The sequence below is a fragment of the Sus scrofa genome, chromosome 6, assembly GCF_054392235.1.
Source record: "Sus scrofa isolate SSC_HxYL_T2T_F1_AM1 chromosome 6, Sscrofa_HxYL_maternal_Yorkshire_Landrace_v2.0, whole genome shotgun sequence".
Taxonomy (NCBI): Eukaryota; Metazoa; Chordata; class Mammalia; order Artiodactyla; family Suidae; genus Sus; species Sus scrofa.
Genome location: NC_139388.1, coordinates 96,621,494 through 96,633,865, shown reverse-complemented (window position 1 = coordinate 96,633,865; position 12,372 = coordinate 96,621,494). Strand labels below are relative to the sequence as shown.

Below are 12,372 nucleotides of genomic sequence, written 5' to 3'. Positions count from 1 at the left end.
TACTGGTTCATTAAATGTACCACACTAAATCAAAATATTAAAAATTAGAGAAATCTGTGTACAAGGGATGGAAGGCATATAGGAACTCTCTACATTATCTGCTCAATGTTTTTGGGTTTGTTTTGTTTTGTCTTTAAGGGGCTGCACTGGTGGCATATGAAAGTTTCCAGGCTACGGGTCGAATCTGAGCTGTAGCTGCCAGCCTATGCCCCAGCCACAGCAATGTCAGGCCGCATCTACAACCAAAACCACAGCTCATGACAATGCCAGATCCTTAACCCACTGAGCAAGGCATGGATACTAGTAGGGTTTGTCACTGCTGCACCACCACAGGAACTCCGGCTCAATTTTTTTGTAAATTTAAAACTGTTCTAAAAAATTAAAACCTATCAATTAGAAAAATCACTCAGTGAATCACTGAGTGAAGCAGTGTAGAAAATGGTCTGAAAGTGAACTAGAGGAAATGCAGGCAAGAACGCCAGTTTAGAGGTTATGGTAATACCAACTTTCTCTCCCATCAACAGCATATATAGAGAGTACATTTATGAACATCTTTGCCCAAAATGGGATTATTGGTGAAAAATAGTTTATTCTAGTTCATACTTATTTAATGACTAATGAGTGGGAACATCTTTTCATAAGATAACTGACCATCTATATTTCCCTTTTATGCCATTTGTCTTTTTTGAGGTGTTTGTTCTTTCCTTGATTTACGAATCCTTTGAGTTTAACACATTTTGTATTTTATCACAACTTAAATACCTTTTGAATTTTATAACCATCATTTTTTCTTTCTTTTTATGGATGCACCCATGGTGTATGAAAGTTCCCAGACTAGGGGTTGAATCAGAACAGCAGCTGCCAGCCTATGACACAGCCACATCAATGCCAGATCTGAGCCACATCTGCAATCTATGCCACAGCTTGTAGCAACGCCTGATTCTTAATTTACTGAGTGAGGCCTGGGATTGAACCCACATCCTCACAGACACTGTGTTGGGTTCTTAACCTGCTGAGCCACAAAGGGAACTCCACAGCTGTCATTTTGAATCATGATTTCACCAACATACTATAACTTACTCATTGTTTAAAACTATGTATTAGTAGATTTTTCTACATCATGAATTCTCTCCTTTGAACACATTCCTAGAACTAGAAATACTGAATTGCTGACTGAAAACACATTTTAATACTTGATGAAAGAATATTATCAATTTGTACTGCCATCAGCACTGTATTAAAATACTAGATTCATCACAGCATATTCACAAGCACTAGGTATTATAGTATATATTTGCTAATTTAGTAGCATAAACATTTCTTTTTATTAATTTGTACTTTATTGGTGAAAGCCTACACTTTCTCAAATATTTACTTGTTTTGGGAGTTCCTGTAGTGGCACAGTGGAAACGAATCCAACTAGGAGCCATGAAGTTGCAGGTTTGATCACTGACCTTGCTCAGTAGGTTAAGGATCCAGTGTTGCCATGAGTTGTGGTGTAGGTGGCAGACGCAGATCGGATTCCGCGTTGCTGTGGCTGTGGTGTAGGCTGGCAGCTACAGCTCCAATTCCACCCCTAGCCTGGGAACCTCCATATGCCACAGGTGTGGCCCTAAAAAGCAAAACAAACAAAACAAACAAACAAACAAAAAAACCATCAAAAAAACCTGAAAAAAGCCATTTACTTGATTTTTCTCAAGCAATTTTGGTTTATATTCTTTGCTCATTAATCTAAAAGAATACAATTTTTTTTCTTTGAATGCAATAACATCTATATGGATATTTTAACTAATAATAAACTAGCCCTTTGTTGTCTCCATTTGCTGCACATATTTTTCATTTTCCATGGCTTCCTTTTAATTTCAGTTATATGGAAAATTTAACTTTTATGCAATCATATCTAATAACTTTGTTTTGTGAAGTCTATCATTTCTAAGCTTAAATGATTATGTCCCATTGAGCAGTTTGAAAATTATAATTTTTTTTTTTTGGTCTTTTCAGGGCTGCACCCGTGGCATATGGAGGTTCCAAGGCTAGGGGTTGAATCGGAGCTGTAGCCACTGGCCTACACCACAGCTCATGGCAACGCCGGATCCTTAACCCACTGAGCAAGGCCAGGGATCGAACCTGAAACCTCATGGTTCCTAGAGGGATTTGTTAACCACTGAGTCACGACGGGAACTCCGAAAATTGTAATTTCTTTGTGTTTTTCCATGATTCAATGACTTATATTTAACTTATTAATCTCATAAACTTTAACTTGTTTACAATAATCACAGCTAACATTTACTAATGTCCACTCTAGGACAGGTGCTATTTTAGGCCCTGTTTACATATGCAAATTTATTTAATCATTACAACTACTTTCTAAGAGTTAGATACTTCTAGGATCCCAATTTCACAGATGAGGAAACTATGCCTCGACTTGGTTAAGTAATTCAGCTAAATCACACAGGAAATACATCTGGCAATACCTGGCTATTAAGTAACATGGTCTGACTCCAGATCCTATTCTTTTAACCACTACATTATACTGATACTCAAGTTAGCTCAATGACATTTTAAATAAATAATTCCTTTTATTCAATATTCCGAGATATACCATAATGGAAAAGAATATAAAAAAACAACGTATAGGGGTTCCCTTTATGGCTTAGCAGTTAATGAACCCGACTAGGATCCATGAGGATGTGGGTTCAATCCCTAGCTTCGCTCAGTGCATTGAGGATCTGGTGTGTTAAGTGTGTCAAGGATCGGTGTTGCTGTGGTGTACGTCGCAGATGTGGCTCAAATCCCTAGTTGCTGTGGCTGTGGTGTAGGCTGGCAGCTGTAGCTCCTATTTGACCCCTAGCCTGGGAACTTCCACATGCCGTGATGTGGCTCTAAAAAGTAAAAACAAAACAAAACAAAACAACCAATGTATATATGGATAACTGAATCACTTTGCTGTATAGCAGCAATTAAAACACTGTAGTCTTTAATGCCTCCTTCACTGAAATTCTTTTTGCAGGGTCTCAGACTATTTAGTTTGTTCTTCTGATTTGTCTTTTTATAGTAACAATACATGGTTTTAAATACTGTAGCTATCAAATGTACTTTAATGTTTGAAAGTTGTAGGGTATGTGTTAGCATAATTCTGGAAAGAATACTGATTACTTGAGGGAAAATGCAATCTTAATACAATGATATCCTTACCATACACTGGCGTCTTTCCTGGCAGGATGACAATAATGAGCTGCAGCCCAGAGTAGGTGTTCTTGAGATGCCGGAACATGGGCTCCACGCTGTCTGCCCCTTGCGCATATTTGCAGAAGCAAGGCTGGCCCTGGATAGGCATCCCTGCATCTTTGGAAATCTTACGCAGCTGGTCCGTGAAACCCCTAGAAGGAGAAATCACTAAAAATAAAACCTTTGCCTAGTCGCCAACACCTACGAAGTAGTAATGGAAAGTATGAGAAGGGAATGGAGAAAAAGGCAAAGGTCTGTGTGCTCCATATATGAAGAGGTCACCAGACTACTGATGTTAAGGGCAATGGTTGGTCAGTAATCCATTTCGCAAACTAAGAACACTATTACATAGTTATGCGCCATTTTGTAGTTTACAAAGGGCATTAGTAATAAAGTGTGCTGGTTAAGAGCTCAGCTCTAGAATTAGCACAACAGGTTCCAACTCTATTTCTGTTGCTTATAAGCTACAGAAGTTTAGGCAGATTTTTCCAGTTTCTCTCATCTGTAAAATGATTACTTTCAATATAGGATTGGCGTGAAGATTAAAAGAGATAATACATGTAAAGCATTTAGCACACTGCCTAAGACATGATATATAAACTTGGTAAATTTAAGCTACTGTACATTTTATAATTTGATCCTGACAAAATTCATAAGAAAGTGGTTAGGTATTATTGCCATTTTATAGATCAGGAATCAATTTCAGGGAGAGTAAGTACTTGATTGAGGTTAAATGCTTAAATAAATGGCAAGAGTCAGAACTATGACCTAGTCCAGAATTTCTTTCTATGATATTACCTATCTGAAACTAGGATAGCAGGGAAAAGATTCTATCCTCAGAACCAATTAAAAAAAAGAAAGAAAGAATTTTAAAAAAACAAATGAGGAGTTCCCATCGTGGCGCAGTGGTTAACGAATCCGACTAGGAACCATGAGGTTGCGGGTTCGATCTCTGCCCTTGCTCAGTGGGTTAAGGATCCGGCGTTGCTGTGAGTTGTGGTGTAGGCTCGGATCCCGAGTTGCTGTGGCTGTGGCATAGGCCAGCAGCTACAGCTCTGATTAGACCCCTAGCCTGGGAACCTCGATATGCCACGGGTTCGGCCCTAAAAAGGACAAAAAGATTAAAAAAAAAATGAGGCAAGCAGCACTTTAATGTACTTTTATGCATACTGAAAAAACCAGAGATTAATAATTTCATATTTAAACACAATTCTGCATTTAGCCTAGGATAAATAAGTAATAATGTTGGGGTTTAACAATCACTTTATTTGTTTTTAAAACACATATAGTCCTAAGTCAAGGATCTGAGTGATCTTTGCTCAAAAACACTGATTCCCTCAGGACAGAGATGAAGTAAGAATTCTTCTCCTTTTCCTTATTAGTACTTAATTCAAGAAGTATGAAGTTGAATATTTTCAGTTAGCTTGAACAAGAGCCATAAGCCCAATGATTATGAGACTTCTATCAAGCCATGAATAACAAATGTAAAATGAAAAGAATAACTTGAAGCTTGAAAAACAATTGGAGGTGTTTTCTTTGGTCTCTGGAGGTCAAGTAAGATAATCACAGCACTGTATTTAACTGTCTCCATGACATTTTACTTGAAAGCCAGGGGATAAAAACTTTGGAGAAAAAAATATGCTAAGTGAACCGTAAGACATAAATTTAGAGATTTGGAACTAATAAAAAGAAGTGAACAGAATTAAATGGAAAAAAATTTTCTTGCACAAAAGAGGCAAAGCAAATTTTGAACTGACCTAGTGTAACTGATCTCTGTGTCTCTCAAGAACTATTCATTATGGGCATAATTTATAGAATCTATTAGGGCAGATTGATATTAGACAGTAATAATTTTCTTAAGAAAATCAGATTCTAGAGGGGAGATAGGAAATTTACACAAATCATAATTCTATTTTACAGAGGAAGTGACAAGTACAAATGGTGAGGATATTGATAAGCTACTATGTTTACTATCATGGATTATTTCCAGCATCACAAATCACAGAAGAGTATAGAAATGAGACACTTTCAGTAAAGAGAAGCCTAAGTGGAAATGGAAAAAGATACTAGAGAGACAGAGAGAATACGGTGCTCAGTTTCTTTGTCCAGAATTTATGAAAATGGAGAAAAGACTTAAGAGGCAAATGAAAAAGTTTAAATGTCACACTTATTTTTTATTGTTGTTCTTGTTTTTTTTTAGGGCCACACCAGTGGCATATGGAAGAGTTTCCAGGCTAGATATCATACCGGAGCTGCAGCTGCTGGCTACACCACAGCCACAGCAACGCCAGATCTGAGCCATGTCTGCAATCTACGCCACAGCTCACAGCAATGCTGAATCCTTAACCCACTGAGTGAGGCCAGGGATTGAACCTGGGTCCTCATGGATACTAGTTGGGTTCATTACCACTGAGCCACGATGGGAATCATACTGACTTTTAATGTTATTCTTTGTCAAAGAGAAGTCTAAAAGTTTTAGAATGGGGTGGTCACAAGTGGAGCTGGTATTTTCTTCACAATAGGACGACTTCTTACATAAGAGTAACAGCAGAAGCCCTTGAGACTGCTAAAGCCCCAAAGACTTGAGAGTCCCAAAAGAGAGGAAATAGAGAAGAGAGGAAGCCAAAGTGATAAAAAGAAACCAGGGAGGCAAGGATGGAGAAAATGTCAAGAAGGTAGTCACATGCATCCAAAGCTGCACACATGTGGAGAAAAATAATGGCTGAGAATAGAATTGATAAGCAGGAGATTCCATCATGGCTCAGCAGTTAACAAACCTGACTAGCATTCATGAGGCTGCAGGTTCGATCCCTGGCCTCGCTTAGTGGGTTAAGGATCTGGCATTGCCGTGAGCTGTGGAGTAGGTAGCAGATATGGCTCAGATCCTGTGTTGCTGTGGTTCTGGTGCAGGCTGGCAGCTACAACTCTGATTGGACTCCTAGCCTGGGAACCTCCATATGCCATGGGTGCAGCCCTAGAAAGACAAAAAGACAACAACAACAAAAACAAAAACAACAACAAAAAAAGAATTGATAAGCACAAAGATACTGAAGATCTTTCAGGAACTAGTTTCAGCAGAGCCCTAAGATTTCAACAAAGAAGAGAGAATGGAGGCCTGGAATCCTGAGAGAATAAGTCAGATAAAGTGAAAACTGAAGATTTTTTTTTGTTTTCTGCTGTGCCCATGGCATATGGAAGTTTCCAGGTCAGGGATCGAAACTGCACCACAGCAGTGACCCAGGACCCTAAAGCGATAATTCTGCATCTTTTTTTTGTGTGTCTTTTTTTGCCATTTCTTGGGCCGCTCCCGAGGCATATGGAGGTTCCCAGGCTAGGGGTCTAATTGGACCTGCAGCTGCCAGCCTACGCCAGAGCCACAGCAACGCTGGATCCGAGCCACATCTGCGACCTACACCACAGCTCACGGCAACGCCAGATCGTTAATCCACTGAGCAAGGGCAGGGACCGAACCCGCAACTTCATGGTTCCTAGTCGGATTCGTTAACCACTGCGCCACGACGGGAACTCCGATAATTCTGGATCTTAACCCACTGCACCACAAGGGAACTCCTTTGGGGATTTGTTTTAAATTTAAACAGAAGATTGTTGATCACTTAGATGTTGAGGGAAAGAGTCTGGAGAAAAAGTAAAGTGATGAAGATAGAGGCCAAATTTTGGAAAGTAAGGAAGTGAAAATGAGAAGCTAAATGACTCTTTCAAGGAACTCAATAGAGAAATAAGGTGTTATTTGATCCTCACCCAATAAAAAGGTACTTATTATCTCTATTTTTTTTTTAATTTTATGGCCACACAAAAAAATGGCATATGGAAGTTCCTAGGCCAGGGATTGAATATGAGTCCCAAATGCAATCTATGCTTCAGGTGCAGCAATGCTGTATCCTTTAACCCACTTCACTGGGCCAGGGATCAAACCCCCACCTCCACAGCAACCTAGGCCCCTGTGGTGAGATTCTTAACCCACTGTGCTATAGCAGGATCTCCTATCTCTATTTTTAAAAGGTGAAAACTGAAACAATGAGATTAAATTATCCATTGTAATAAAGTTAGGAAGTGGTAAATCTGGGAATTAGACCTATCTGCCATCAAAAGCCAATGATATTCCTGCTATACCACCTATGCTAGTCTTATTAGGATGCCTAGGAGAATGAATCAGTGATTTCAATATGACCAAAAAATTCAGGAATCATCATCAAACTATGGAAAAGAAACATTTTTAAAGGTCCAGTGATTAAATATACTTCATGTTGAGGCAACACTGGTTAGAACTTTAGCTGAGTGATTTAAAATTGAAATATAAAATTTAAACACAAAATGGTCCCAAAGCAAAACTAATGAAAAGCCTTACTTCAATATTTCTTCTCGGCACTGCCTCTGTGTGGCAAAACAAGCTATAGCCCACATTTTGATTTCAACTCCTGTGTGGAATTGTTTCCCTCTCATGTCCCATACTCCGTGGCTTGGTGTTGCTACTGTCCGATTCTACGGAGAAAGAGAACAAAGTAAAGAAGAACAAATACTTAAGATATAATTTATTTGAATGAGCTGAAAATGAGTACATCAAATTGCTAAACTGATATACACGTGGTATTCTACATGGAGCAGGCTGTTCTAAATCAATGTTATTTTTAAAAAATAAATTCATTTATTTTTCTTTTTACAGCTGGACCTGCAGTATATGGAAGTTCCCAGGCTAGGGGCTGAATCTGAGCTGCAGCTGCTGGCCTACGCAATAGCCACAGCAACACTGGATCCTTAACACACTGAGCAAAGTCAGGGATCGAACCCACATTCTCATGGACATTATTTCGGGTTCTTAACCTCCTGAGCCACAATGGGAACTCTTTTAATTTATTTAAAAAATTTATTTCTTGGCCACTCTTGAGGCATATGCAAGTTCCCAGGCCAGGGACTGAATCCAAGCTGCAGCTGTTACCCACACCACAGCTGTGGGAACACCTTAACCCACTGCACAGGGCCAGGGATCGAACCTGCACCTCAGCAGCAACTGGAGCTACCACAGAGACAACAATAGATCCTTAACCTGCTGTGCCACAGCAGGAACTCCCTAAATCAATATTTTATATTTTTATCATAGATAAGCAAAAGTTCTACTAAGCTTAAGCAGACACTCATCCTGAAACAAACAAAAAAACACTGCTGGAACAATAAACCACTTTCAAAATTCCAGACATAGCTAGGATGCCCTTCTCTCCATACCCAGGAATGTTTAAAATTATGTTTATAATTTAAAAACTCTCAAGAGGTTTTACCCGGCCTCCATACTGTAGCATAGGTGCTGGAAGTACACGTCCGGTTACGTGGGCCATTTCATCCCGAACTTTAAATTGAAACTCCTGAACAAATGGATCTGTTTCATAATTTGCACTTCTTACCTATCAACAGAAAAAGTTTACAGGGTTACTTTCAAAATTCCCCCAAATCCCCTGCTTTAGAAGTCTCTATTTTTTTTTCTTCACAGTGTAATCAACGTTTTATGATAGGTCTAGATAATGGACCCTAACTATAGAGCAGAGAATCTTACCTGGGCACCACAAACCATGAGTGGACTGCAGGAAGCCTGTGAACCTCTTGGTGATTTATAGAACATTTAAATGTATTAGGTTGAATAATAAGAAATTTCAACTACTTATGACTCATGAAAATGGTAATTTTATGTGATTAAGCCTAATATATTTTGAGGAGGGTGGTCTAGAGATTGCAAGAGAAATATGTGACCTAAAAATGGTTAATTACTTCTAATTAGAGGACCTAGACATATTAAAATTTATTTTATGTAGAGTTTGACAGCAAATATTAATAATCCTAAGGCTTTTTCCCCTAAATACTTGATTTACAACTTATATAAAATCTACCTAAATATATATATTTTTTTCTTTTCTTTTTTTTTTTGGCTTTTGAGAACCACACCCATGGCATACGGGGCTTCCCAGGCTAGAGGTCTAATTGGACCTCTAGGTGCTGGCCTACACCATAGCCACAGCAACGCCAGATCCGAGCCGTGTCTTCGACCTATATCACAGCTCATGGCAACGCCGGATCCTTAACCCACTGAGCAAGGCCAGGGATCGAACTGCAACCTCATGGTTCCTAGTCAGATTCGTTTCTGCTGCGCCACAACGGGAACTCCCTACCTAAATATTTTCAAATAAAATATGGTACATTATAAAATTTACTTGAGATACAGTTGAGACAGACAAGAAAGCCAGTATGAGATACTGATTATAATTTTTACATAATATACCAATAGATGCAAAGATAAACAATTTATTGTAATTCAGTGTAGACTTGGATCTCAAAGTGTAATTCATGGTTATAGTGTACTATAGTGTGTTTTTCAAAACATATCTATTTAGTCTGAGGGTAAAGGTCAAACATGGTTACAAAAAGGCGGCAGAGTTCAAGTCTTAGAGTAACAATCTATTAAAAAACACTATTTAATCTAAATATGGAAAAAGAATCTCCCTACAATAGGCAGGAAAAGTTGTTTTCTAAGTTATGTTGAAGTGCATCCTTTCTTTAAGCTTAAATGCCATTCATTTCTGTAAGTTTACAAAGAAAAACAATAACCACTATTTACCAAGATGTGCTTGGTGCTAAATGTTTTATAATTAGTTTTCATAATAGCCTTATGACTATAAAAGTAAGTTTTTGATAATTTTTATTTTATAGAGGATAAAACTAAAATTTAGTAAAGTTAAATGACTGGCATAAAACCATATAGCTAAGCAAATGATGTATAATCTGAAACCATGTACCTTCTGATTCTAGCGTTCTTCCTACTTACAATCACTGCACTAGCCTACCAGATGTTATAATGATAATGACACAATAATAGTAACAGTAAGTGAGTAAAGAAGACTTTTTTTTTTTTTGTCTTTTTGCTATTTCTTGGGCCGCTCCCGCGGCATATGGAGGTTCCCAGGCTAGGGGTTGAATCGGAGCTGTAGCCACCGGCCTACGCCAGAGCCACAGCAACTCGGGATCCGAGCCGCGTCTGCAACCTACACCACAGCTCACGGCAACGCCAGATCGTTAACCCACTGAGCAAGGGCAGGGACCGAACCCGCAACCTCATGGTTCCTAGTCGGATTCGTTAACCACTGCGCCACGACGGGAACTCCAGAAGTTAAGACTTTGAAACCAGAGTTGTTAGATTCCAAAGCTTACGCTTCTAATCACTGTACAATATCATTTCTCCTTACAGAAAAGCTGTAATAAACAAGTTATATTTTATCGGGATTTTATAGAGATAGTGAGATTTTATAGAGATAGTGAGCGTGTAGGCTCTTAAAGGTTTTAAAACTGGGATTTTATAGAGATAGTGAGAGAGTGTAGGCTCTTAAAGGTTTTAAAATTTTGTCATATTAGATCAGAGAAAAATCCATGGTTTGAATCAACCTATGTTTTCTTAATTAAATATCATGTAATAACTTACTCTTGGCAAAACTGTAAGGAAGAAAAGACTTGTTTTTTTTTTTTGTTTGTTTGTTTGTTTGTTTGTTTTGGTAACTGGCTTATAAAATGAAAGATCCAGTTCTGTAGCCCCTTTACAACAATCTTTATTTTTTAAAAACTATTTCTGGTCATGCCCACAGCATGTGGAAGTTTCCAGACTAGAGACTGAACCCACACCACGGCAGTGACCTAAGCCACAGTGACAACACTGGATACTTAACCCATTGAACCAACAGGGAACTCCTTCAACAATCTTTAAAATTGCTTCTCAAAGTGTTATTAAGTTGTTTTGGGAAATATTCATATTTCTAGGCTTTTTTCTTCACTTGGGCAGTTTACATGGTATTCAAGAAAAAGTAAGATCTAGCTGCCTTTATTTTTCATTCTGCCTTATTCCATCAGTTTTATGAAGTGGTATTGATCTCTCTCTTTTTTCCCCACTTAGAAGGAGACAGCTTAGAGACTCCATATGGTTGGAACTGTCTCATATTTATTTTTCTTCTCTTTTTTGGCCACCCTGTGCCATATGGAAGTTCCTTAGACCAGGGATGGAATCCGAGACAGAGTTGCGAGCTTTGCCCCAGCTGCAGCAATGGTGGATCCTCAAACTACTGTACCCGGCCATGACAGAACCCACATCCCACTGCAGAGACACTGTTGATTCCATTGCATCACAGTAAGAACTCCTCATTTTTCTTTATTCATCCTGTATAGTCACCAGTGCTGTTACTGGGGTTAAGCAATCCTACTTTGTGTCTTAAGACGTTCACCACTGCTAGTCATAATACCTTGACTTTTCTTCCTCTTCCTCTCCTCTTTTAGGTAAGAGTTCATAAAGGTCCAGTTCACTAAACTGAAACATTAGTTATCAGAGAATCTGTTTTGGATATAATTAAAGAGTTGAGTGGTTAAATTAGAAGGATCTAACCCTTATCATAGAACCTGCTAAGGTTTACCCCTAGAATACCACTAGATTACTTCCATAATCTCTTTCAATTACGATAGTCCATAAAATGGTAATAAGGTATGAGTTGATAAGGATATGGTTCTTTAGTAGCTTATCCAAATACATTTCTAATTTCCATTTCTAGGGTTAAGTACTAACCAATCTGCTAATTTCCTCTTGTCTATCTGGTGCAGATCTTGCTGTTGCTTTGATCATAGTGGAGGTTTGATTGTCTGTTAGCTTCTTGATACATCGCTGCCCTGCCACAATGTTACAGACCTACAAATGGAAAAAAGTTTTGTACTAGATGGATATATATACATATTCTATATATACATACATATGTAAATTATATATAACATACAATTATATATTATATAATATATAGATATATGTATTTTATTTTATTTTTTTGTCTTTTTTAGGGCCGCACCCACAGCATATGGAGGTTCCCAGGCTAGGGGTCGAATCAGAGCTGTAGCCACCAGCCTATGCCACGGCCACGGCAACGCAGGATCCGAGCCAAGTCTTTGACCTACACCACAGCTCACAGCAACACTGAATCCTTAACCCACTGACGAGGCCAGGGATTAAACCCGCAACCTCATGGTTCCTAGTCGGGTTCGTTAACCACTGTGCCACAATGGGAACTCCTAGATATATGTATTTTAAATGTTGAGCTCAAATTACATGTGAGATTA

General features: G+C 38.6%; 1 protein-coding gene across 1 annotated transcript in view; it reads right to left on the bottom strand.

Annotated features, from left to right (window-relative positions):
* Positions 1–12,372, bottom strand: part of AGO3 (argonaute RISC catalytic component 3) — a gene marked incomplete at its 5' end in the record, with an annotated part of 109,430 nt that overhangs the window by 38,440 nt on the left and 58,618 nt on the right. Inside the window, 4 exon segments of the mRNA NM_001194974.1 lie at positions 3,196–3,380; positions 7,595–7,728; positions 8,520–8,642; positions 11,831–11,950. Coding sequence (NP_001181903.1) covers positions 3,196–3,380; positions 7,595–7,728; positions 8,520–8,642; positions 11,831–11,950 — 562 coding nt within the window.